At 47.6% G+C, this 26,449-nt stretch overlaps 1 protein-coding gene across 1 annotated transcript in view; it reads right to left on the bottom strand.

Moving 5' to 3' along the window:
- Positions 1-26,449, bottom strand: part of LOC144827102 (uncharacterized) — a 466,306-nt gene that overhangs the window by 67,661 nt on the left and 372,196 nt on the right. Inside the window, exon 20 of the mRNA XM_078685542.1 lies at positions 173-274. Coding sequence (XP_078541668.1) covers positions 173-274 — 102 coding nt within the window. The remainder of the gene's footprint in view (positions 1-172; positions 275-26,449) is intronic.

Below are 26,449 nucleotides of genomic sequence, written 5' to 3'. Positions count from 1 at the left end.
CTCAACATTCCACTGTTCTAATTTACAATGGGGACTGTTCCGCCCACCTCCCAAGTAGTTATCCTTTGTTGCATTTGACCCTAGTTCAACAGTATGGTTCAGGGAGGTGTCTATTGAAATAAAATACCATTGATATGTTTTACATTATGTAATTCTCAGTGATTATACGTACACCATTCTCATCAGATGCCGAAGCACCCATTTCCAGCAAGACCTTCACAACCTCAGCATGACCTCCGGAAGCAGCCAGGTGCAGTGGCGTGGAATCATGTGTCTGAAACATGAAGAACAGTCAAGACAGTACTGAAAACAAGAAGTCAGAGATGATAAAACCTCACCTGACCTTCGAGCCAGGGACTACTGCCCATATAATTTACATGCCTTTTGTCTTGCCTTAGGTCAATCTTCCTGGTGTAGATGAATCTAAAGGACATCGTAAATGCTGAATTTTATTGAGAATTAATTATTATTTGGCAACTAACAACTGATTTTTGAAAATGTAGAATGAAAGATACCTTTCCTTAGCAATTTGCTAAGATCCATTTAAATAGTCACTATCATGAAAACGAAAACATGACAACTAGACAAGCGTCTAGATAGATGGGGACCAGACCAGCTCTAAAGTTTTGCAACTTGAAACTCTGCTTTTACTTAGGTATATGTTAAAAAAATCTACTTAATGTCAGAAACCATTGAAATTAAGCTTATAATGTAACATTAAATCTGTCCATTATTGACTGTATAAATGACAGCGGATTCTCTTCTGAATTTTGGAAGTATCTTGGCGAAACAAAAAGATACCAATTTGAGGAACCATAGACGGAAACCGGCAGAAATTTCCAGTGAATTTCCCAGTTCGTATTTCGTGGAATCTCACCTGTGGTCGTCCTCTGTAAATTTATCGTGAGAGGTGGTAGTTCCCAGGGAAGGGCAGGGATATGACCATGGGGAATGCAGTGAGCACACCAGACAAAAATAAAAGTTTGTAGAATACCCTTTAGCATTCCCAATGATATTTCATGATCAATATATTAACCAAAGGGTAGTTGTAATACATGATAAATTAAGGCTTTGGCCATTTCTTCAGGTGTGTTGGAAAACCGATCTCTTCACATGTAAAAGTACTATCCTGGGGGGCGTGGCTACGAGCCGACCGTGATGGCTGTGTAGCGCGGGTGCTCTGACACCGAGGCGGCTCCATTTCCATTGATCCGACTATTACTCCGCAGCTAGTGTACCATCAGAAGCGGGCTCTGGGAGAGGAGACCAAGCGACGCCGGTTACCGCTTCCCCGGCCAAAATCGAGCAGAGAGAACCGGTGGAACTCCGACGGTCCAGAAGGGGCCCTGCCGCTTGTGTAAGCGCCGACCTGCCGCAGCACCACAGCCCGACCGGAAGTAGCCTTGAGGCGGGCGGCCGGACCGGAAAGAGCCGCTGGTGACGGAGGTCCGCCGAGGGTAATTTGTGTTCCCCAGAGGCGACGCGCCGCTCCGGACGGGGGTTCTCCCCCTGCGCAGCCTCGATCCTCGCCCGTGCAGCCCTGAGGTGCGGATACCTTGCGAGTGACCCGTGACCGGCTTCACAGTCGGTACGAAGCCGGGAGGGGGAGAGTGTGAGTTGAGTGCTCACTTTGCCTGGCACTGATGCCTGTCTAAAAGACGGTGGGCTGACCTGTGACATTGCTCTTCAGAGCACAAGAGTGAAAGTCTGCTGGGCTCCGGGTGGAGCGCCCTGAAGGACGTGCTTGACTGGCTGGGAGGTAGGAGCGAGGCGTGCCACCGGCCCTTGAGTCCGACAGTGGCTGCTTTCCCGAGTATTGTGCCGGGGCCCCTGGGTGCGGGGGTGTGCAGACGGCTGAACCACGAGAGCCGTTGGGCGCCCATTACCAGAGACACATCTGAGGCCTCAGCGCCCGCTGCTTCTCAACTCTGAGCCACGTAGCATTCAGCGAGGGGCAGTGGCGATAACGACTGACGGAGGATCACCTAGTGCTGCACAGACACGTCTGCTTTGGGGGTCCAACAGCGCTACGGACTTGCGCACCTGGTGAAGTGGTGGAACTTTGGCGATCGGCGCCATCTTGTTGCTGAGGCTGCACTGTGAAGCAGCCCCCCCCACGTGCTGGCTACCTAGAACTATGGCGAACAGAGGTCCCAGGGCCGCCGCAGCACAGGCGAAGCTGGAAAAATTTGCCTTCGACAAGTCTGCCGCAAATCATTCGGAGGGTCGCCCCTCCGTGGGCAAGAGTCCGGAAGGTGAGGGCGCCAAACGGGTGACATTGGAGGATCTGATGAAGATGCTCACGAGTGTGCAGGTGACGGTGGGAGCAATCTCTACTGATGTTGGGCTGCTGAGGGCGGACTTCCACAAGATGACGGAGCGTGTAGCCCAGGTGGAAGTGGTAACTAAATCCTTGGTGGAGGACACCTCTGAGCTGCAGTTAGCCACTGAACGACTGGAAGCGGTTGCCAAGAAGCTGCAAGAACGACTGGACGATCAAGAAGGGAGGTCACGAAGAAACAACGTCCGCATCCTGGGCATACCGGAGTCGGAGGGCAAACGTTCAATGGATTTATACGTGGAGGAGCTCATTACGACGAAGCTGCAGCCGAAGGGTCTCTCCCGTTTCTTTTCTGTTGAAAGAGCGCACAGGGTCCCCGGGGGGACACCGAAGCCAGGGGCGGCGCCACGACCGGTGCTGGCTAAACTCTTTAATTTCAGAGATAGAGATGCCATACTTCAGACTGCCAGGAATTCCGCCCCCATCAAAGTGTTAAACTCTACGATAGCGTTCTTCCCTGATTACACAGCTGAGGTGGCCCGACGACGTAAGACTTTTATCGACGTCAAGAAAAGCCTGCGGGACAAGGACATACCATACTCCATGTTGTTTCCAGCAAGACTGAGAGTCGTGGACAATCACAAGGCATGGTTCTTCGACACGCCAGAAGCTGCGAGGGACTGGCTGGACGGGTGGCGACGTGTGGAGGCACCTAGGCGAGGAGGCAGAAGTCAACGCGATAGAGGAACACTACATCAATCGGACCAGGTGCCATCGCAAGGACATAGCCAAGATCTATTTGAAGAACCGGGTCTGGAGGAGAGAGAGTATCCGGAGGAATAGGGGCCGGCGATCATGGGCCATACACTGATTTTGGACACTGGGGCCCCGCTCTGAGTTGGGCGGCTGAGGACTCATGGAGCTGCCGTCGGATTGCAGAGCTTCATAACCCCGACAAGCAAGTATGATGGTTTGGGATGGGACAAAGCGCTCTGCTAAGTTGGGGGAGGCGGGTGGTTTCAGACCCGTACGGCAGGGAGGCAGGGAGGGGGGTGGGGGGGGGAGGGTTGATTGTTTTGGCTCTAGATTTTTTGTTTACCGGTTGTATTGTTTGGTTTATTTGTTGTTATGTTTGGCACAGCACAAACTTCTCTGCACTGAATGAGGGTGACCTGGTCATAGGTGACGTTGCTCCACTACGTTCATTCCTCCTGGACTCATACCGCACCCTGACAGATGGCGACACACTCACAGGATACACCTGAGTTCCACATGACAAGCCCCTCCCGCTCTATGACACTGACGGCACTCACATGGAATGTTCGGGGATTGGGTGATAAGGTGAAGCGAGGCCTGGTGTTACAATATTTGAAACGCTGTAAGCCGGCGATAGTTATGCTGCAGGAGACCCATTTAGTGGGCACGGCCTCTAGAGCGATGGACAGGTGGGGATACAAATTCGTCACCCATGCGGACTTCTCGTCTGGTTCTAGAGGGACTGGAATCCTTATACTGAAAAATTTCCCATTGGTATGCACACACACGAGGGTGGACACTCAGGGCCGCTTCGCAGCGATAACAGTACAGTGGGAAGGCCAGCTCTTTAATTTCGTGTCAGTATACATCCCGCCTAATTTACACACCAAAGCTCATACTGCTCTAGCCTCTTTCCTCCTCGCATTACCGACAGCGACACTGGTTGTAGGGGGAGATTTCAATGACGTGGTGGACCATACCCTTGACAGACACCCACAGGCTGCGACGGTGCGGGGAGGCGGGCGACTCTCCGGCCTGTTGGACGCCTTGGGACTGACGGACTGCTGGCGCTACAAACACCCCCTCGACAGAAATTACACATACTACTCAGCAACACATAATTGCCTATCACGGATTGACCATGTGCTCATGTCCGGTGAAGGGCTTGGTGGGGTCGAAGAAGTGGCCATCTGCCCCAGAGGTATCTCCGACCACTCCCCTCTCCTGCTCACGTACACGAGTCGCCGCGCGCACAGGTGCCGTACGTTCCCGATCCATGCAAGTTATTTACAACATGCCCCTTTGAAAAAATTACTCACCACTACTGCCGAGCACTATTTTCGGGAGAATGTGGGCTCAGTGGCCTCCCAGAGTACTCTGTGGGAAGCGTTTAAAACAGTGCTGCGGGGGCAAGCGATTGCGTCGGTGACGGCACACAGGAGAACACAACAGCAAGAACTCTGCGCCCTGGAGGAGGCCCTCACAGTGGCCATCTCTAGACAGGAATCCAATCCATCTCTGGGAGCTGCCCAAGCGGTCCGGCTGTGCCGAGTAGAATGGATGGCGTACCAGCGAGAATCGGTTAGGGCGTCACTCCAGGCCACCCGCCATAGAGTGTACGAACTGGGCGATAAAGCGGGAAAGATGTTGGCCTGGCTCGATAAAAAGGAGCGGGCTGGCAGGGTTATTGCTCAACTGACACTGCCTGACGGACGGGCGACCTCTGACCCCGGGGTTATTGTCGACCTGCTGGCGGATCATTACGAAGCTATCTACGCTCCTCAGGCGGGGTTCACGACGGAGGAGGCCTATGACTACATCAAGGATCTGACGATCCCCTGTCTCTCGCCGGAAGAGGCACTTTTGTTGGAGGCCGATGTTACCGTGCAGGAGGTGAGGGACGCGACTGAGGCGTTGGCGTCTGGGAAAGCCCTGGGACCCAATGGCATCCCGGTGGAATTGTACAAACAAACGTCCCAGACGACTGCCCCCCATCTTCTTACCATGCTCTAGGACAGCCTAGAATCGGGAATGCTGCCGAGTGAACAGCGCCTGGCCGCTATCATCCCGATCCATAAACCCGGTAAGGCGGCGGAGGAATGTACTTCCTACCGCCCCATTTCCCTGCTCAACGCGGAGCCAAAGATACTCGCCAAGTTATTGGCGTTGCGATTGACCCCCCACCTTGCCACTCTAATTCACCCGGACCAGTCCGGCTTCATGCAGAATCGCAATACCTCGCATAATTTGCGGCGTTTACAGGCGGTCCTGGCTCGCAAGGAGAGTATACGGGAACCAGCGGTACTGCTCTCCCTGGACGCCACTATGGCGTTCGATACGGTGGAGTGGCCGTATCTCTTCGCGGTGCTCCGACGCATGGGCTTTGGGCCTCGCTTTTGTGCGTGGGTCCGCCTTCTGTATACTAGCCCCCTCGCGCAGGTTGTGGCAAATGGCCACATCTCTAGGACCTTCCCGCTTGGGCGTGGGACGAGACAAGGATGTCCGTTGTCTCCTCTATTGTTTACGTTAGTCCTTGAGCCGTTGGCGATTTGGGTGAGATGGGAACCCTCAAATAAGGGTATCCAGTGGTCACCAACGTGGGAAGATCGGATATCGCTATACGCCGACGATGTACTGCTCTACCTCACCGCCCCGCGGAAATCTGTCCCGGAACTGCTCAATGTCTGCGAGAAGTTCGGGAGGGTATCCGGCTATAGGATTAACTGGGCGAAGTCGGTACTGTTCGTTCTTGCTGGCCACCCCCCCCACTTCCGAGGGGCTGTCCGTTAGCGTACACTACTGCCCCCTTTAAATATCTGGGGGTCTACATTACTCCTAGTCCGGACGTATTCCACACTTTGAACCTGAGACCCCCCCTGGACCGGTTTGTTCGGGATGTCGGGGTGTGGCGCTCCCTTCCACTTACTCTTTTGGGCAAAGCTGCCCTGTTCAAAATGATGGCTCTGCCTCGTTTTTTGTACCTCCTGGAGAATACGCCGTTTCCGGTGCCCCCCGCCTACTTTAAGGCCATCTCGGCGGCAATCTCTAATCTGCTCTGGGATGGAAAGCCGGCCCGCATTGCGCAGAGCAAGCTGGTGCGGGACTGGTACGATGGGGGGATAGCGCTCCCTAGTATTGAACTGTATTACTGGGCTGCCCACCTTAAACAGATCAACTACTGGTTACATGTCCCACACACAGACCCAGCCTACATGGCGGACAGGCAGGATATCGAACCCAGAGGTCTGCTGAGGAACCTCTATAGCCGCAACGTCCCATCAGGGCTACAGGGCCCGACACGTCACACGATCCAACTCTGGTATAAAGCACACAGGCACCTGCACTGCGCACACACTGTTACACAGATGACGCCCCTATGGGACTCACACAGGTTGGGTTACATGGGCAATACCAAAGGGTTTAAGGCATGGGACGACATTGGAATTTCAGTGGTGGGGGACCTCTGGAAAAATCACAGAATCGTGGATTTTGGGTTCTTGCAGGCCAAATATGGTATGGGAGAGTCCGAACGATACAGATTCATGCAGATACGGCACGCACTGAGGGCGGCCATTCCGGCAGATGCGACTCTGCAGGAATCTACCCCTCTTGAGGACCGCCTGCTGACCGAGCACATGCCCCAAAAAGCCACTTCATACACGTACAGGAAACTAGTTAACAATCTCCCTGACTTGTTGTCCAAAGTGCGCTCCAGTTGGGTAGCGGACATAGGGGACCTTGATGACTCGGAGTGGCAGGAGGCTCTCTCATCACCTTGCGAATCGGCGATTCCGTCCAGGCTTAAGCTGGTGCAGTTGAAAGTCCTGCACCGTACGTACTATACCCGGACGGTTCTATACAAAATAGGAAGGGCTGATCAGGAGTACTGCCTCCGCGGATGCGGAGAGCGGGGGACATTCTTCCACACCATTTGGGATTGCGGGAGGCTGGCAGGGTATTGGACAGCAGTGTTCCGCACTATTTCCCAGACTGTGAATGTTTCCCTGCAGTTAGACCCGCGCTGCTGCTTGCTGAACATTTGGGAGGCCACGGACTTGACCCATCGGCAGCGGGACTGGGTGGTGTTGGGCCTGATGGTTGCGAAGCGTAATGTGCTAAATTGTGGGGATCGCCTGTGGTGCCCAGGCTGAGGGATTGGTGCAGCGATATGGATGACGCAATGGTGGCGGAGAGGGCGGTGTTTGTCCGGAGAGGTTGCCCCAGGAAATGGGGTCTGATCTGGGGGGCATGGAACAAGTACAGGGGAGACATCTGCGAACCTCCGGGAGATGATTTGGATGAGGGTTTGTCGGATTGAGTTTTAGAATTTTAACGAGGGAGTGTGTGCTGAGGAGTTCGCTAGCCTTGGTGGACGCCTGCTGTTGCTTGAAAGGGGGGAGCCGGGAGGGGTCATGGACTACGTCACTAATGTACAGATGTTTTGATGACACCTATGGATCTGTCTACCCTCTGGGTACACTTTGTGGTTGTATTTGATGGCTGTGCTCTTATTGTTTGGTATTGTTTGGTTCTACGGTTAAAATGCAGACCTTTGTGACTTCCGACAAAATTGCCAACGTAAAGATGCACGCATGGAATAGTTGCCGCCGGGCCTCAGGGATGCCGGCTAAACGGCTGTGTAAATTTCCAATTTCCACCATTATCGCTGAAAGGTTTGAGGCCGGCCCCAGAGGTTGTAGGCATTCAACTGTGTCTTGATTTGAATGTGCAATAAAGGTCTTTAAAAAAAAAAAAAAAAAAAAAAAAAAAAAGTACTATCCTGGTAGAGAAAACATTGAAAATAATTGGAGTGCATTTGCACTTTGACCCTTGCTGTAAGATGTTGAACTATCTAGCAGTGCACAATGTGCCAGTTTAGAGTTTGGCATATGTAGGATATCACCAATTTCCCAAACTTTTTTCACATGGTTTATGTTTTTTTCTTTGTAAATCTCCCAAAAGAGTAATTTTTAAAAGATTTTTGCATAAGCCTAAAATGCAGTTCATGCAGATAGTTGGTGGGGTTACTAGATGAGCTAGAAAGGATTAGGTATTGTTTATGTTGCAGTGATACACCTTTCAAAGAAGGAGAGGTAGTGATCCCTGAAAATGAGGAATTGACAATTTGCAGAAATACATCAATAGAGATTAAGACAAACATGCATGTGACTTAGAGTAGGTTCATAGGCGGCAAGTAGAGAATAGAAGGGAATGAGAAGTCCCTTTGAAAGGCAAAAGGAGAGCTGACCATCAATGTTTTAAGTAAATGTCACTCATTCTTGCCAGGCTGTATGACTGTAGAGGATACCTTTTGAGATTTCATGCAAATTGAGGATGCAAGACTGTAGAAAGAAGCAACATTTTTGCATGTGAAATTGTGCTATATTAGGTACTTTGAAAAGCACTAATACCGTCTCTCCACTGCTAGGCTTCCACTAGACAACCAATCTGGAAAGGTAAGATCATCAGCTCAGGGGCTGGAAGTGTTAGGTGCATATATAGGAAAATATTGAGAGCTTAAGGTTGTGCTCAAAGGAAGTAGTAACATCAGGATCATAGCAAATATAAGAGTAAATAATGCAAACATTGAAGAGAAGAATGTGCAAATGCATGTCCTCCTTAAACTGTGGCTCACAGTATTAATTACAGAAGCAATTAGAGATGCATTTGAATGTCTCTGGTTTGACATAACACATGATGCAGGGTAGGAAGAACTTCCAGAGACAGCAGAAATGCATTGCCTGCAGTTTTGTGGTTGAAGGGTGGTAATCCAGACACTGAGGTAAGGAGGATCTTTACAGGGATCCATTTAGAAATGAAATGAATACTTTGTTAGCAAGGGACTTCTGATTTGACTCCCTGAATCACTGACCGGGAACATGTTTGAAGTTAGGGTTGAGACTGAAGATTCTGTTGTACAAGCTGAAGAGAACCCTTTGGGTGAGGCCCAGTCCTTTTTCTTCCTTGATCACACGTTCAGTTGTGCTGATGACAGCCAGGTGCAGAAATCTCACATCTCTTTGTCCCTCTGTTGTGAGTTCTGATCAAGAGACTCTCTTGATGTGAAGAACATCACTCTACACAAAGGCTGTACTTGGAGATAGGGGATAGGGCATTTGAAAAGAGAACCACCCCAAACCACTTCTGTGGCATTAGATAGTGAATGCACAGATCTGTGTATATGTCCTGTCCATTGTCATGCTGTGGACATCCTCTGTACGTATGTGCCAAGAACTGGTCAGATTTCCGGATGGCAGAGATCCACTTGTAACACAAAGTGGATACCAAAAAGCAACTCAATGAGATAGTTTTTAAATGTAAGTAAAGGTGCACAAACCAGCATCCTGTGTCATCACAGAGCCACACTGTACCTCGCTGGAATGGAGCCTTCATGGAACAAGAGGCATGCTCTGTCTGGCAATGCTGGAACTGAGAGGGCAGCGGCGCTAGACCTCTGCACCAAAACCTTTATGTATACAGCACGCCAGCATTTGATTCTACTATCGCATTGTTAAGTACTCATGGTATTAACACTCACCAATTAACCCAGCAACAATATCCCCATGTGCAGCAAGAGAAGCACTATCCAGCTGTCCTGTGTGATGCCATGCAGACATGAAGTGACACCATGTATGCACTCAGTAGTTCCCCTGAGTCTGGTTAGATTTCCTTTGGATATATAGCCCCCTTGACAGGGTCAAGCATTGTCCCCTTTGCTTTAATAGCTGCATCCTCATATATAATATTTTATACAGATGCTTAGCAGCACCCCCATGTCCAGACTTCCCCCCTCCAATACTAATGTCTTATGCAGACGATCAGCAGTACCCCCTAGACGTACTCCCCTGGATGTACAGCCATGCAGCCAAATGGGTTTCTCACTGCCTCCTTTACGCTCACCTTGCTTGTTGTGCTGGCTGTATTCCTGTCTAGGGTCTCAGAGCTGCTCAGCTCACACTGCAATCTGCTCTCCTCCTGGCCACAGGTCTGCAGTCCGTCATAAATGTGCAGCACCAAATAATTTAGTGTCCTCCATTCCCAGAAACATTTCCAAGAGGTGCCTGAAAGTCTCACAGTGCCTGCACTCTGCCTCCCGACTGGGGGTGGACAGTCTGCAAGGCCACCAGGTTGGCAGAAACTACCACCTACACCTTGGAAGGTGAAAGTCAGCCCACCATACACAGAGATCCCCATCTATATGGTTCAGATTGTTTTTACCAAAAGTACTCTCTCTGGAATGGCAGAAACTTTCAGCCTACTGAAAAGCTGGCTGGCCACAATGCTTGGCAGCCGTTCAGCAATTTGTTATAGATAAAGAACCTAAGCCGGAGATTATATCTGTAAAACAAAAAATTAAGGGCCCTACTACAGAGATAGTTTATTTCTTGTAGGTGAGAACTATTGTTTTCTTTTCCTGTGCACACTAGTGGTGCCAGTTATGATGGCTAGGTACAGGAAAACGTGTGACAGAAATTCCACCCTAAGTATGGTAGGCCTTCCGATGCTCTGAAGCCACTAGCCTAGTGGTGTTTGGTCTGTCCGAGGAGGCTTTCCACTGCATAGCCAGCTGAGCCTCTGGATCTGTCATGGGAAACCTGGCTGTTCCACACCTCAGAATGAGATGGAAGAAGGTTTATTATGTTGGGGCAGGAGAACTGTTGCTCTATAGCAGTGCTCCTTTTCACCAAACTTTAAGGGCCACATGTATCAAATAGCCATTTTGCGATATATAAATACCGAACCACTATTTCATAATCATTAAATGCATGTAAGGAATTGTCAAAGAATTCCTTAATATTACCTAACAGCGATTCAGTAAATAACAATTCGCTATTAGATAATATTACTCCATTCGTTCCTATGGGCTGAAGAGCCACAGGTGCGAATGGTTTTGCATTTACTAATTTGCGATGACCTAATTGGTAATCCCAAATTAACTAATGCAGAGCCAAGGATGCCCGGGGGCCTAAGTCCCACTGTAGCACCACCCAAAAAATTAATGTGCACATGTAAAGCACACACATGCCCTAGGGGTATGTGTGCGCATACATGGCGCTTTGAAAAATGCAGTTTTGTGCATTTTTCAAAGTTTGCACATGGTTACCATTGACTTGAAGTCAATGGTAATTGTATTTTCCTAAATGCACAGTTTGCATTTAGAAAATGCTTCACACATGTGCTAAGGGAATTGCAATTTGCGATTCCCTATTGGAGTCCCCATTGCATCCTAGGACCGGTTTCAGGGTTTCATCCCTCATCAGCCAGGTAAGCTTGATAGACAGAATGCAGAACAATGTCATACATTCACCCCAGTACAGAGATATGGGCCTAAATCCATCATTGTTTTGCTCCCCAAGCCATTCCAGTTTGAACCCAACCATATGCAAATCAGTCTTGACCCTGCGCCCAATGGGAACAGTCCAGCTGGAACTGCCAGGCCATGTCCTCCCTGGACTGGAAACAAGCATTCTAGGACCGTTTTGGTGGTTTCATTCCTCATCAGCCAGGTTAGCTTGACTCCAGTGGCATGGAGAGCATGGGACCCACGTCCTGTCTTACCAATCCCACTAGGGGTGACAAATGCAAAAAGAACAATTGATGGACAGAATGAAGAACAATGTCATACATTCACCCCAGTAGAGAGATTTGGGCCTAAATCCATCGTTTTTTTGCTCCCCATGTCATTCCAGTTTGAACCCAGCCATATGCAAATCAGTCTTGACCCTGCGCCCAATGGGAACAGTCCAACCTGAACTGCCAAGCCAGGCCCTCCCTGGACTGGAAAAGAGCATCCTAGGACCGGTTTCGTGGTTTCACCCCTCATCAGCCAGGTTAGCTTGATTTCAGTGGCATGGAAAGCATGGGACCCACATCTGGGCATACCTGTCCCACTAAGGGTGACAAATTGGCTGTAATCACAGTGTGACTAATTGAAAACCTCACCAAAACTGATGCAGCATGGCACAACCTGATTCAGGCCCTTGCAGCTCCTGATAGGCTTCTTCACCAGAACCAACGCCACGAGGTTCACAGCTCAACACAAGATCTCACATCGTAGCACCTCACAGCTCCTGATTGGCATCCTCACCAAAACCGATGCACTGCGACAGAATCCTACGTTGGACCTCACATCACAACACCTCACAGCTTCTGATCTGGGGCTTCCCTGGATCTGATGCAGCGCGGGAGAAACTGACGCAGGACCTGGCATCCCAGCAAAAAAAATAAAATGGTAGAACTACAAGCAGACTGAACTCAGCCTGGTACCCAATCTGCTCTCCATCATGGTCGGCTGGAACTTGTGACTTTGTTTTGGTCAAGACGGGCAGAAGACTGCAGTTAGCACTTTGTGCTTTTTGGAACTATTTTCTCTAGAAACTTTAAAAACTCATATCTCCGGTTTTACTGATTAGATTGTGTTCATTTTGGTGTAAATTTTATTAATTAAAAATAACTTTTGTTTTTACTAGACTTTCTTTGTTTTAGTGTCCCGCATAAATACTTTATATGTTGCCTTTAAGTTAGGCATGACTTTTTTGGCCCAAGCTATCAGTGGATAAATCGCAAGCTAATTTAGTGATTTTTGTGGTTCACTCTGACAAGAATTGTGCCTATTATTTGAGTTGGGCTTCCACCCCTCCTAACTATTATTAGTATTATTAGTGGATCAATATATTGGTGGCACAGCATCATCACCGGCTCATTATCATCTATGAAGCCACATTAATAGTGGCTCCATTTCAATGGTGAAGTAGTTCTCTATTATTAGCAGCTTTGTATTATGAATGACACAGTTGTCGCTCAGTGAAATAAGAGCCAGGAGCTCCAAATGCAGACTAAGCAGAACTGGTGGTAAGGATGGCACAACTTCTCCATCAGGGGCACAGCCCCACCTGAAGGAAAGTGAGTGGAAGAGATTCACAAGTCAACAGTTTGAGTGCAGTAAACAAGTATACATACACATTGCTCTAAACTCAAATTTGCAGTGTTTGGGTCAGAAGGCAGGGGCAAAGACAGGAAGTGCCACAAAACACAGCAGTTTTAATAGTACTTTGTTTGATGAAATTACTCACTTTAAGTATGGAAAAATCTCTTTTTTTTAACCTCTTTCCCTCATTGGTTGATGAGATATATGCTCAGCCAATGAGAGAAGGAGGATAAGACCCAGGCGGGACAATGAAGGCTGCACGGCAGCCATCACTGCATGTGCATGTCAGTGATCTCGTCACATCCTATATTTCCCTGTTTCTCTGATGGCCCCTGGCAGTGTTATGCGTATTGCTGGAGCAGGTGCAGTACCAACTCCTGGCTTAGTAGGCAGAAAGCTGGCACTCTCTGCCTGCCGACCCTGGGCAGGCTGTTCGTTGCTAAATCCTCTGTACAGCCCTCCTTTAGGGTCACCAGATTTTGAGAAGCGAAAACCGAGTCAGGCCAGACATAAAAGTAGGACTAACACCTTCAGCCTTACTTCTATATCCGCCCTGTCACATATTTATAAGCTTACATTTACATAACATTATTGATGGCAGGACCTCCACACTGAGTCCTCCATGTCCTTCTCTCTACCCTATCTCCCCTCTCCTGGGTTCATGCGGCTGACCTCCTCCTGTGCTTCCTGACAGAAACAGATACATTACTGAAATGTTTTGAGTCTATTGTGGCGCCTGTGAAAGGAGAGCATGCATTTTAGTTACAAAATTATCTGACCTTTGTCCCAAAAACCGAGAAATATATTTAAAATTACGAAAAATGCTGGGACACCTGGACAGTCCTCTAAAAACCGGGACTGTCTGGGGAAATCCGGGATGTCTGGTCACCCTACCCCCTTTGCTCCATCGCCCCAATTCCAGTTTGACCAACACTATTAGCAGCAAAAGAAAAAAGTGAAGGAATTCGATGGAGGAGTCTTGTCTTTTTCCATGTCCATGAATAAACAATTAACACTCTGTTTAATTCTCTCTCCTCATAACAAACTGCCCCTCCTGCATTCTTTCTGCCTCCGACGTCTACATAGATCCTGTCCGTCCGCCACGCCCTGTAGTGCCATCAGGTTTTGTGAAGGCACAGCTCCCTATCTTCCAGCTTTCTACCCTTCTACCCGATGAAGCTGGAACAATTTTCAAAGTGTGGGAGCTGCCATCAATGTTACAACACTGAAGTCATAGGGATTGATAAAAATCCAAGTGTCACTCAAAGAACAAGTGTAGTAATTGTATTCATCTGGAGCGTGATAAGGGTGTTGTCTATAGCTGGTGGTGCATTTTGGAGCATACTGCCACTAGTATATTTCTAAAGCGTGGTGTAGTAGCGCACTAACATTTACAGACCGCACATGTTCTATTAAAATGGCCACTAAACTTGCAAAGACATAGGGGCAAATTTACAAGCCCCTTACGCCAGATTTGCGCCGCTGTTGCGTCACTTTTGTGAGCAGCGGCGGCGCAAAGCCAGAGCCATGCTGCGGGCTATTTACAACGTGACGCATCTAGGGAGATGCGTCACTATGTAAAGCCCTGTGCTGCATGTGGGCGTTCCTGCACAGGGGGGCGTTCCGGCACAGGAACGCCTCTGAAAATTTCACTCAGTCACTTTTCCGGCCATGCTCGTCAAAACCCCGCGCCTGCTTGAGGCAGGCGTAAGGATTGACGCAACATGTTAGGGATAGGGGCACCCCGAGCCTTGCTGGAGCTGTGTTGCGCATGCAACGCAACTCCAGCAATGCGCCGCCTTTCCGGGGGGGGATGTGAAACGCATCTGCACAGCCGTGCGCCACGGTGCGCCGCATTGTAAATGTGGCGCATCAGTGGTGGCGCACGGGTGGGCAGATGCATCACAATTCTTCTGGCGCATCCCTGCTGATTAGCAGAGATGCGCCAGAAGTAGTAAATCCGCCCCATAAAATTTTACTACAAAAACCATACAGTGCACAAACAATATGTGGAAATCGGGATTCAGTAAATATTTTGTTTATGCATCACAAAGTGTAATGATTTGTTTTGATCATATTAAAATCTTTGTTTTCATCACACTTCAGAATTACAAAACAATTGTTTCATTTCTGCTTTCCTAAAAGGTGATATATTCTGAAATGTTTGTACAGTTCATGCACAGATATTTAAATTTTTTTGTGTATTGGGAAAAAATGACACCCTACAGCCTTTCCTTTTACACTCACTGTACCATCAAGATTGTCACATAGTTCACTTTACAAAATCATGGAACTTTGCAGTCAGAGTTTAATAATTTAATTTAAATTTAATTGCGTGTTTATATAGCGCTACGAATCGACTCCCGGAGGAGTATCTCCACGCTTCGACTGCTGGGGAACCCGTCCTGGCTCACCCTGAGAGATGGTCCCTGATGGGTATCTCTAAGGTGCGACCAAGCATCCCCGGCGGTCTGGGGGGGCCGTTGTGAAGATGAGGCAAGCTGATGCCCAGAGTTGCCGAGTGTGGTTTCTGACTAGAGTAGGCACCGAGGCGAGAATTATCGAGTCCGCTGACCCTGGTCCACGACCCTGCCGCGTCGGGAATCGAACCCTGGTCCCGGGCCGTTCTCTGCTTACGGGTCTGCCGCCTCTAACCAGTGAGCCACACTTCTCTCCAGAGTTAGAAAACTACACACAAAGCTCCATGTTAAACAAGCATTTGCAATGCGATAGGTCTTGCATTTACGCAAGTTTGAGCTATTGACACTGCAAATGACAATGCCTTTTATTTTTCGTTTTTAAAACATAAATAAAAGGCATTGTTATTTACAATGCCAATAGCTTAAACTCTGGTAAATGCGAAACCTATTGTTCCTCCTGCTGCCAAGTTTGTGTGCCTGCATCCCCTGATCAGCGTACTGCAAGGGAAACCTACTTTTGGCTCAGTGATCTGCACACCCTCACTGCCTGACTGCCCTCGAAGGTTGCCATGGGTTCTTTTTACAGGTGCTCTTTGGCTTCACAGGGGATCCCCTAGCTGCGCCCACCCCTATTGCGTCCTGGCCTCTGGGTGCTACTTTGTGGATGCTGTAGCATTGGCTGGAGAGGAGCTCTAGGACTACCCGTCACTGAAATCTTGCTCTGTGCTCTCTCTTCGTTAGCAGTGCAGTCGCCACCACCGTAGCGAGAAAGCGCCATGGGACAAGTACTGCAGTGCAGATTTGCCCTCAGGTGGTGCAGCGTCCAGCGGTCTTATAAGGGGAGGGCTTGAGAGCCAACAGAGTCATAGACCCCTTCCCTGTAGGAGCACACGTGGGCTGCACTTTAGGGTCAGTGTGCAGGGGTTGCTGGTGATGGCGGGGGCGTAGAGAGGGGCGTCAGGCACTTCCTGTGTTCTTACAGGAGCACACTCACAGGGTTCGTGACTCGCTCCTTGATGCCCTGGTCTTGGCGTCACAGTCACAATCTAATCTCTACATCTGGGGAGAAGGCACAGGTGTTTGAAAGCTCTACTGTCTGATCTGAGCGTTTTTAATATGAACTCTGTTGATTTGGTTATATGTTTACACATTTCATTGCTTACAGCCAACTGTGTGGTGAGAAACCAACTCCATAAATCCTGATGCTTATAACTTCACTGACTGTGCAGACTAGAAATGCTAACAAATATTAGACGTTATGCATCTCCATTACCAAATAGCACATGCTAAGGCTTGTTATCCTGCTTTGAGGCCGGTATGGGCTGGGAGAATTCTGTGAGGGATTTGTGTTTATCCCGTGACAGGAAGGTCTACCATTATCGTATCACAGTTTTAGTAGTATTAAAACCAATAGAGAACGTCTGGGAGGTCTCTTTAACTAGCAAAGAACAGTGATGAGTGGTCAGGCCTTAGCAGAAGCCAAAATTATAATTAACTCCCACATGGCAGGATCGCAAAACATTAGTTGTGGCATTTGACAGGAGTGCTCTATACCGCCACAGCCCGGCTTGGGCAGGAAGCCAGGCAACCTGTGTTGGGACGGGGGCGGGGCCGCAAAAAGACAGGAAGCAGACGGGAGCCTACCCCGCGCTCCTGTGCCCAGAAGTCAGCATGTGAGCTAGCGGGGCTCCCGTGCTCGTGGAGTGCCCCGCCTGCTGCCGAGACTGATCCGCTGTGGAGGGAGAGGGACACGCGGAAAGAGCCCGGTGAGTGGGGTGGGGTGGGGTGGGGGGAAGAGAGGGAGGGGGTGCGTGTGTGTGTGTTTGTGTGTGTGCGCATGTGTGTGCACGTGTGTGTGTGTCTGTGTGTGCGCGCGTCTGTGTGTGTGTGTGTGTGTGCGTGCGTGCACGTCTGTGTGTGTGAACAGCATGCCGTAATCGGAGCGAGTGTTCACGCGCGTGACCTGATCCGATTCCGGCATGCTGCGCGTGCCCATCTCTTGTCTCCCTCTTGGCTCTTTGTAAGCAGAGCCGCCAACAATAGGTCTCGCGCTGCGACAGGGCTTCGCCCTGCATCGCAGGTGCGAGACCTAAAGAATACATAGCCTAACACTTGACCTTTGACTTTCAAGAAGATAAAAACACAATTTAAAGTCATCTTTATTGCTTATTCAGCTTCTTTACTCCAGCAGGGCTATTTTGGTGGTTTTGACCCCCACTTCCAGCGTTTATGCCTCTGCTCCAAAAACATTACCTGTGAAGACCATGAAGATCTCTCCCTCTAATTTCTTACCAGGCCAGAAACTTAGGCAAAGAAGGGAAAATAGTCAAATTGCACTGAATTCACTAGTGTATGTTGTTTCATATTAAACAAGCATTTGCAATGCAATCGGGCTCACCTTCTGGACCTTATATGTATTTAGCTATGCAGCACATTATCCTGGGTGCTGAAACATCAGCATGCATGGAAGTAGGTGCTGCTTATCTGATTCTCAGCAATCTGTGCAGGTGGGCATTTACCAAGGTGTTCTGTTAGCTAAGAAACACCACTTTTAAAGCATAGTCTTGGGACTGAGCACTGTGCTGAGCACCGTGCCGAGAGTCAATGTGAGAGAGAGAGAGAGAGACACAGAGACAGAAAGAGAAGAGAGTCTCGGAAGGAGTGAGTGAGATTAGTAAAGAAAAATCGGCGTTTAAAATAGATTATGCAAAAAGGCTTACTGTTAATGCACTGCGCAAGAAAGCGATTTGCTGCCAAACCGACACTTATCCAATTGACTTCTGCATTCTGAACTCCAGGTTGCGGCACCCCTCGGAAAAGGGGACTTTTGGGATGGAAGCAGACAGACAACTCGGGTTAATTTTCACCTGATGACTTACCAGCTCTTTGCTGCCTATTAGTGTGATCCTGGTCAACTTCGAAGGTCGATTTATGTTATGTTTAATCAGTCGTGTACAAAAGAAATGCACCCCCCGGGAATGGAACTTCTGTTTAAGACATCAGATAGTCAGATCTGAGTAACATGAGAGAAAGCTCTGCTGAGTGAGGCATGAGCCTGTAAATTAGCTTTGCTGCTGAGTGTGGTTAAAAAACGCACATCGCACATTTCCCTATCGCCAGCTATCGCCAAATTTTATCGCCGTGATAGTGCGGTATTATCAATGCGCAACACGTAGGCGATATTAAATCCGGCGATAGTCGGCATTAGGGAACATTAGCGCGTGAAAACAAGCGTTGTAGTCACGCGCTACACCCCCCCATGTTAAAAATGCCTAACACCTGATCAAAGCAGGCATTGGGAGACCTGTGATAAACGAGTTTATCGCAGGTCTCCTTCTCCCAACGTCTGCCTTGATAATAGGGTGTTACCACCTCCAAACACATTCTACATGTGGTTGGACGTGGGAACGCCCACCCTGCATCCCATAAGCGTTATATATCGCCCCCAACCCGAGGGCGATAGATGAAGTCAGGAATACGTCTCTAACTCCGGTTAGAGACGTATTGAGAATAGTGCGATAATTAATAAATGCGTTAGCGACTTTAAAAAGTCGCTAACGCTTTTATCGCGGGCTTGATAATATGCCCCAGAGTGTGTATGTTTTCTGTCCTCTGGACTTATAATTCTGCTATATGGGGCCACAGCGTATGTGCTTTCTTAGTTTGAAGGGATTGCTACATTACTAATGCCGGTAGGTACTTGGTCACGGCTCTGCTGTGTGAAGTCTGAGCTTGTAAAGTTAATGTTCCTTGAACTTTAGCTATGCTGTCAAAATGCTAAATGCAAAAACAACAGTTGATGGACAGAATGCAGAACGATGTCATACATTCACCCCAGTACAAAGATCTGGGTCTAAATCCATCGCTTTTTTGCTCTCCATGGCATTCCAGTTTGAACCCAGCCATATGCAAATCATTCTTGACCCTGTTCCCCATGGGAACAGTCCAGCCCGAACTGCCAAGCCAGGTCCTTCCTGGACTGGAAACAAGCATCCTAGGACCGGTTTCAATTGTGTGTCTTTTGTCAAAATGCTAAGGCATGCATATGTAACCTGGCAGGTAGCTCTGATGTCTAAAACTAGCATCTTTAAGACCTGTGTACATTGATGGATGCCCTTCCTCAATGTCCCTGTGGAAGGTGGACTTTCTTAGCACGTCAAAACTCTTGTGTTAGAATGAGAGTGCAGAGTGATGTAAGACTCCAGGAGAAAGAGTGCCTAATTTATGAAAAGTGTTGCATCGCTGCGTGAAAGCAGCGATGCAACACTTTTCAGTGCTCCCTCCTTGCGACAAGATGGATGCGCCGTATTTATTGTTCGGTGCACCATGTTGCAAGGAATGATAGATACGTCAGGAATTGTGATGTATCTGTTGGCGCAAAACCCACGCATTTCTGGAGTTTTGTCATAAGCATGGCGCAACTGCAGCAATGAATGGGGAAGGCCTATTCCCATTGCACCGCATCACCCTTAAGCCTGATGTGAGGCAGGCGTAGGGTTGAGACGCAGTAGCGTCCTAGAAGTGGCGCAATGAAATCTGATAGATTTCACTGCGCCACTTCTACACGGCTTTTTCACGTGGGAACACCCACCATGCATACATTATATCTGACGCAGGTATAATGTAGCGCAGGCATTTACAAAGTGACACATCTGCTTAGATGAGTCCCTTTGTAAAAATTATTTACGCCGCCACTGTGTCACAAAAAGTGACACAACGTCAGCATAAAAGTGTTGCAAGCCTTCGTAAATAAGGCCCAGAGTGTTTTTCAGAGTTCAGATCAAGTGTTGCATTACAATCCTGGATAAAGCCCAACAAAGCAACTCTTACAAGAAGGAAGGGAGATGTAAACAATAACACCTGCCACAGAGTCCAGGATTGTGGCTGCATGCATGCATGCTTAGCAGAAGCATTGGTGCATGTGGAGAGTGAACTTTCCAGTGAGTTCTACAGTTTGAGAGCTTCGAGGGCAGGTACTCATGGGAGCTGAGGGCATGGGTGTCAGAGGACAGGAATCTTTGTGATGCCCTTAGAAAAGTTGAGCCCTCCATGATGCAGGACCAGGCACTTTGGAGATCAGAGGGCCTCTGCACTAAGCTTGGTCAATGCCCTGATGGGCAGACTTCCCCAAGCTCCCTGTCACCAGTCCGCCTTCTTGAGGTACAGAGAGGCACAAAGGATGAAGTGGAAATGACAGGCGCAGACATGGGAATTCCTTGTTAGTTAGTATATTAATATAGCTCGGCTCATCACCCGTGAGGGTATCCAAGCGCTGTCCATGGGCATAGGGAGATTAAGTGATTTACCCACAATCACAGGATGTTGCGCTGACTCCGAGACTCTTCCCGGATCCCAGCTCCCGAGTCGGCAGCTCTAGCCGCCGTGCCACATCCAGTCTGGGTAAGTGGGTGCATGTTGCACATCACCAGCAAGGGCTACCAAATTTGGTAGATGAATTCAGAGTATTGGGAAGTGCCTCCTCTCTCATTAAGTGCTGGAAGGACATTCTCACATAGTTTTGCCTATGGGGCATACTACCAAGGGTGGGGATAGGCAAATATCGGCGGTTTAGCGGCCTTTTTCGGCCGCTAATTCTATTGCTCTATTAGCAAGCTGCCGTTAACTGATGTTAGCAACAGCTTTTAGGCGATAGCGTGCGGTTTGGGGCCCGTTTTGCATGTCAGCGATATTTATCGTTAATGACATGCAAAGTGGGCGTACCCAACCTGTTAGCGACTGAAAGCAGTCGCTAACGTCGCTATCGCCTATTAGCAAGGCAGGCGTAGCGATGGAAATATTCCCGCGATCGCCAAAAACCAACACCTGCTCAGACCAGTTCTTAGCCATGTTATCCAATGGGAGGTGGATAACATGGCTAAGAGCATTTCGTCGCTAATGCGTGAATATCGCTGTATTCTCAGCGATATTCACGCATTTTGCCTGATTTGTATCGCTTTTGAGATAAACCTTGCTAAAAGCAAGTTATCTTAGCAATAAAAACCGGTGATGCGCGGCGATAAAAATATTGCCGCTAACCCTACTTAGCGATAAATATCGCTATTTGTTGGTAATATGCCTGTAATAAATGAATGATGCAGAGTCCACTTGACAGTAAGATCCTTTATTGCAGGTTCCTTCCAGGTTAGACAGACAAGTTAAGATTGTAAGTAGATAGATAGAAAACCCCACCAGGAGCTCGCTGTTGGTAGCTCAGCCTCAGGTGACCAACTGCCACAACAGGTAATAGAAAGGTACAGTGAGATAGAGTGACAGCCTGGCATTCTATGATGTCATAGATATAGTTGTACTGTCTAGCCAGAGAGGAACAGTGAAGATAGTATTTACTACACATCCTCTCTCTTTATGGAGTAATAGCAGAACAAAGGAATAATCAGCAACAATACCTCATATGTCTCAGACAGCAAGGAAGTACACATTTTAGAATAACCAAAAGTAGTAGTGTACAACAAAAGATGACTTTAACATGAGGTATTATTATTTGAGAAAAGAACAAAGATTCAGCATTATGACTTCAGCATTATGACATAATATGCCACATCCTCTCTCCTTAACAAAAGAGTGAGGTTTTGAAACAAAACTAAGACTACCCTTAACACAACTCTTGATGAAGATATGTCGACACTTAATGTATGACAAAAATACAACTCGAAATCTCACCTAAATGAAGCCCTGGCCAGTAGCCACAAGTAGGTAGACTCAGATAAAACACAGTGTACACACAATCTCTACCAATAACAGGAGACGTTGAACCTCTCCTGAGAAGGGTACGTTGCAGGACAGCATGGGCATTGACTACCCAAAAAAAACCAAAGTTTCCCCTGAAAAGGGTACACCGCAGAGCAGACTGAATATCTCTGGGAACAAAGGCATGGAGTAGCCTTTAATATTTATAAAACATACTATGGGCGTTGACTACCCAAAAAAGAACACATAACCTCCCCTGAAAAAGGGTACACCGCAGAGTAGACTAAATATCTCTGGGAACAAAGGCATGGAGTAGCCATTAATACTTATAAAATATACTATGGGCGTTGACTACCCAAAAAGAACGTTGACTACCCATCAACATCCCCAAACAACCAACCATGGGCATGGACTACCACAGACACCAACGTCCCTATGAGAGGGTACAGCATAGAGTAAAGACTATAACCCTGGGACAAGAGGTGGAGTATTTACTACCCTTAAACACCAAGTACATGGTATGGACTACTCTCACCAAAAACACCACCCTTATGTAGGGTACAATTCAGGATACCAACCCTGACTCCATGGATGAACATGCACTATAACATGGGCATGGACTACCCACACAAAAACATTTTCCCTTAGAAAGAGTACATGTCAGAAAACTAGCATTGACATAGAAGAGCACACCAAAACGTGGGAAATGGACCACCGACACAGACACCTCCACCAGCATTGACCACCACCACACTATACTACGACACACTTTGCAAATAAGCACAAGGAATTTACCATGCTAAAAATACACTCCTAAACAAAACAAAACTGTGTTATACAATACACATTTAAATGTAAAAAGAAACACATTAGGCGTTAAGAACTGCTACATGAATACATTAATAACCTAAGCTCCGGTGAGCGACTTCTCACCCGGGTTCTGTGTATACTGCTCTCTGCAGACGCCGCTGAGCTCCTTGCAGTCGCCTTGGACTTCCATCAGACAAGAAGAATGTAATCATGACCCAAAAGAAAAGTCTCTTCCACTGGTTGCTCTAGTCCCGCAATTGACGCTGAAACAAAATTGTTCCAGGTGCTGATTAAAGAATGAGAATGTTCATGTCTCATCGATGGTCGACTCGAAGCATAATGAAATCGTCATTATCAACGTATGCGGCATACTGTCGACACTAATTATGACTTTGACACCGGGATATTGTGCGTGTTAAGTTGAGAATACTACAAAGAAACTTCAAGCTTCAACTTCAATACGCTGATCTTGAAGAAGATGGCGGCACGCAGTTACGTGACCGCCGGATGGTTCACGGCCAAGGTGTGCTGAACATAGACCACAGGAAACTTCAGCATGAGAGAAGGCGTGACGTGACAGAAGAGCTTCGCTAACTCCTAGAAGCATTCTACCCACGTCATCAGAAGGACGGCAGACGGGAAGGAGGGAAGATCGCTGCTGGTCAACTGTCGAACAACGGACAACAGCATCCAAGACGGTGAGTAAACGAGCTTGGAATGGGACAGAAAGCTGAGGTCATTCAGTCTTTATACACTGTCTCAACAGTGTAGCGTCCCATTGAATCCGCTTGACAAGAACAGCGCTGGTCCCTGAATGTCAATATCGCTGATGCTTTCTTCCAAAGTGCAATAACTGCGCCTGTCCCTTAATGCGCTCACCTGATTTAGCGCTGCGAAGCCAGTGAAGTGGATGTGATGTATCACACTAGACGAATGCCTTTCTTCACATTGTAGGGCACAAAAGTGATGCCTAAACGCCCGCTTCTCCAGACAAATTATTTTCAGATGCACAAGACTTCTTGGTGCACAAGACTTCTTCACACGCAGACTAATAGCAGACATGAAGGTGAAACACACACCCTGGGTGCAGGCTGCCCAGGTGGAATATGACACTGGTGGGGTCAGCAGGGCGTTACCTTCTTTATCTTAGAAAACAGAGTCTCTTGTTTATTCTTGATTCCTTGAGTTCCTTCCTTTTACTTGAATAGTCCTTTAAGTAGTCTTTACCACGCGTAGGTTCCTCCTTTTAAAAATCGTCGCCAAGCTGTAATAAATGAATGATGCAGAGTCCACTTGACAGTAAGATCCTTTATTGCAGGTTCCTTCCAGGTTAGACAGACAAGTTAAGATTGTAAGTAGATAGATAGAAAACCCCACCAGGAGCTCGCTGTTGGTAGCTCAGCCTCAGGTGACCAACTGCCACAACAGGTAATAGAAAGGTACAGTGAGATAGAGTGACAGCCTGGCATTCTATGATGTCATAGATATAGTTGTACTGTCTAGCCAGAGAGGAACAGTGAAGATAGTATTTACTACAATGCCCCCATGCCTTTCGCACAGGAATTGTAAGTGTTCCCCGGCACCTAGGTGGACTGAGGGGAAACGTTGGAAAAAATGACTTTTCATTTGGGTGAATATATTTCTTGCCACCTCAACATTTATTACGCTGTGTGCACTCCTGGATGGTACCCCAGCCACTACTGTTCACCAAATTAATCTGTATTTTACTTGGCTCTTTGCATGCATCTGGTTGTGCATCGTTATGTTCGCCCAGCTACAGCAGAGGTCTGTAAGTAAACTTGCAGCATGTCCTAATTTACATGGAGAGTTGTCTGCACTTTACAGCAAAAGTTGGTGGTAGTTGGCCCACTCGTGGGATCTCCAGGCCACACATTAAATCACACCCACCTAGAGCCACCTCTATAAGCCTTTTAACAACGAATTCGCCAAACTCTGAAATTAATTCTAAGAAAAACATATCATATTAAAATAAATACATGAAAAGGGCCATACAGTTATAAATCGATGGTGATATTGTTGTTGTACACACAATAATGTTCACTCACGCAGCGCCTTAAATCTGCTGTATTCATAAGCTATCTTAATCAGCTCCTACACTTTGCTTATTTTTCAAGCTCGGGTTGTGAAATGTATTTGTAGTGTTTGGCAGCTCATGTCTCTATGATAAAATACTCAGACTGCTCGTTATTAAGATAACACGGAAGCTTTCTGGAGCGTATGTGTACTCCACATATTGATCAGTGTGCCTGCCACACTTCTGCTACAAAGCTGTAGACTTGTATAAGGCCCCCCTTTGTCTTATCTGAAACAACATGTACCCCTACAGATTGTTTAGGATCTTGAAAATTCAATTTTTGTAAATGAAAACGTGCTTTTTGGCATTTAACCTTTCTCTTCTGGTGTAGTTTCCCTGCCCAGAACGTCCCTCCAATGTATGACTACCTCCCCTTCTTAATGTAGAAATACATTATTTATTGGCAGGAGGAAGCTTTGTGCATTTGTTTTTAGGAAACTACATGCAAGAGCCATGGGGATGCCCACAAGCCTGCAGGTTTGTGGGTGTTAACCTGCTTATGCAGGGTGCACCCCCCACAAAAGTACACAATCCAGCCTCTTACGCTAAACTTAGTAATGCGGAAATTCCATAAAAATGGCGGAATTGCAGCATGGGTAAATATACTTTATGAAAATCAGCTGCTTACTTGGCCTTCTAATGCATACACTTGCCTGAACGAAACCTAACCTTTGAAAATGGCATTGATCACAGGTACTATCTAAGACCAAACCAAATATTTATAAAAAGGCAAAGAAATAAGAAGTAGTTTTATGTGCTTAAATAATTGCGTAATCAATGTGGTAAAATCACAAAGTGAGATGCCTTATGATGTAAAAGCACATCTGCTCTCCTACCTTTAAAGAAGATATATCAAGGTGATACTGCAGGCCAGCCACAATCTGGGTCTATCAGCATTCATGCAATTGAGCAAGGAGGCACCCACTGATAAAAAGAGCATCTTGCATGCCCTTTGAGGCACCTAGTGTAGTTTTTTGGGGTGAAATTAGTCTATAAATTATCTTTAACAGGAGCGTTGCGTCCTAGAAGTACTGAATTTGGTCCTGTGCTTGCCAGTGAGCACCACCAGCACTTATGGTACCTGTCCAAGATCTTTGGCAGCTTCCTTACTGCCCATGTCCTTGACTCCCAGTCAGCAGGTGCTTTAATTACTGTACCCCTGTAGACAGCAGATCAGTCCTTCTTTAATTTTGAGAAAAGTCAGTAGAAATAAAAGACAGCCACTAAAATGAACCTTCACAGGCCTGTTTTAGGTAGCTCTTCTTCCACAAACAGTGGCAATAAGAGCAAGACTATTGCCCTTCTCTCCAGACAAAGTGCATGCCTCCCTCTGGCAAGTCTGACGGGCGGGCAGCTGTCAGAGGGGGTCTGGGAGTCTAAGAGATATATTTACAATATGTTGGCGTAGGGCCACACTGCAAACCTTCTAGTTGCGCTGCCCTACATCAAAAGAA

This window comes from Lissotriton helveticus, chromosome 4_1 (genome assembly GCF_964261635.1).
Source record: "Lissotriton helveticus chromosome 4_1, aLisHel1.1, whole genome shotgun sequence".
Lineage (NCBI taxonomy): Eukaryota > Metazoa > Chordata > Amphibia > Caudata > Salamandridae > Lissotriton > Lissotriton helveticus.
This window is presented reverse-complemented; position numbering and strand designations above follow the sequence as displayed.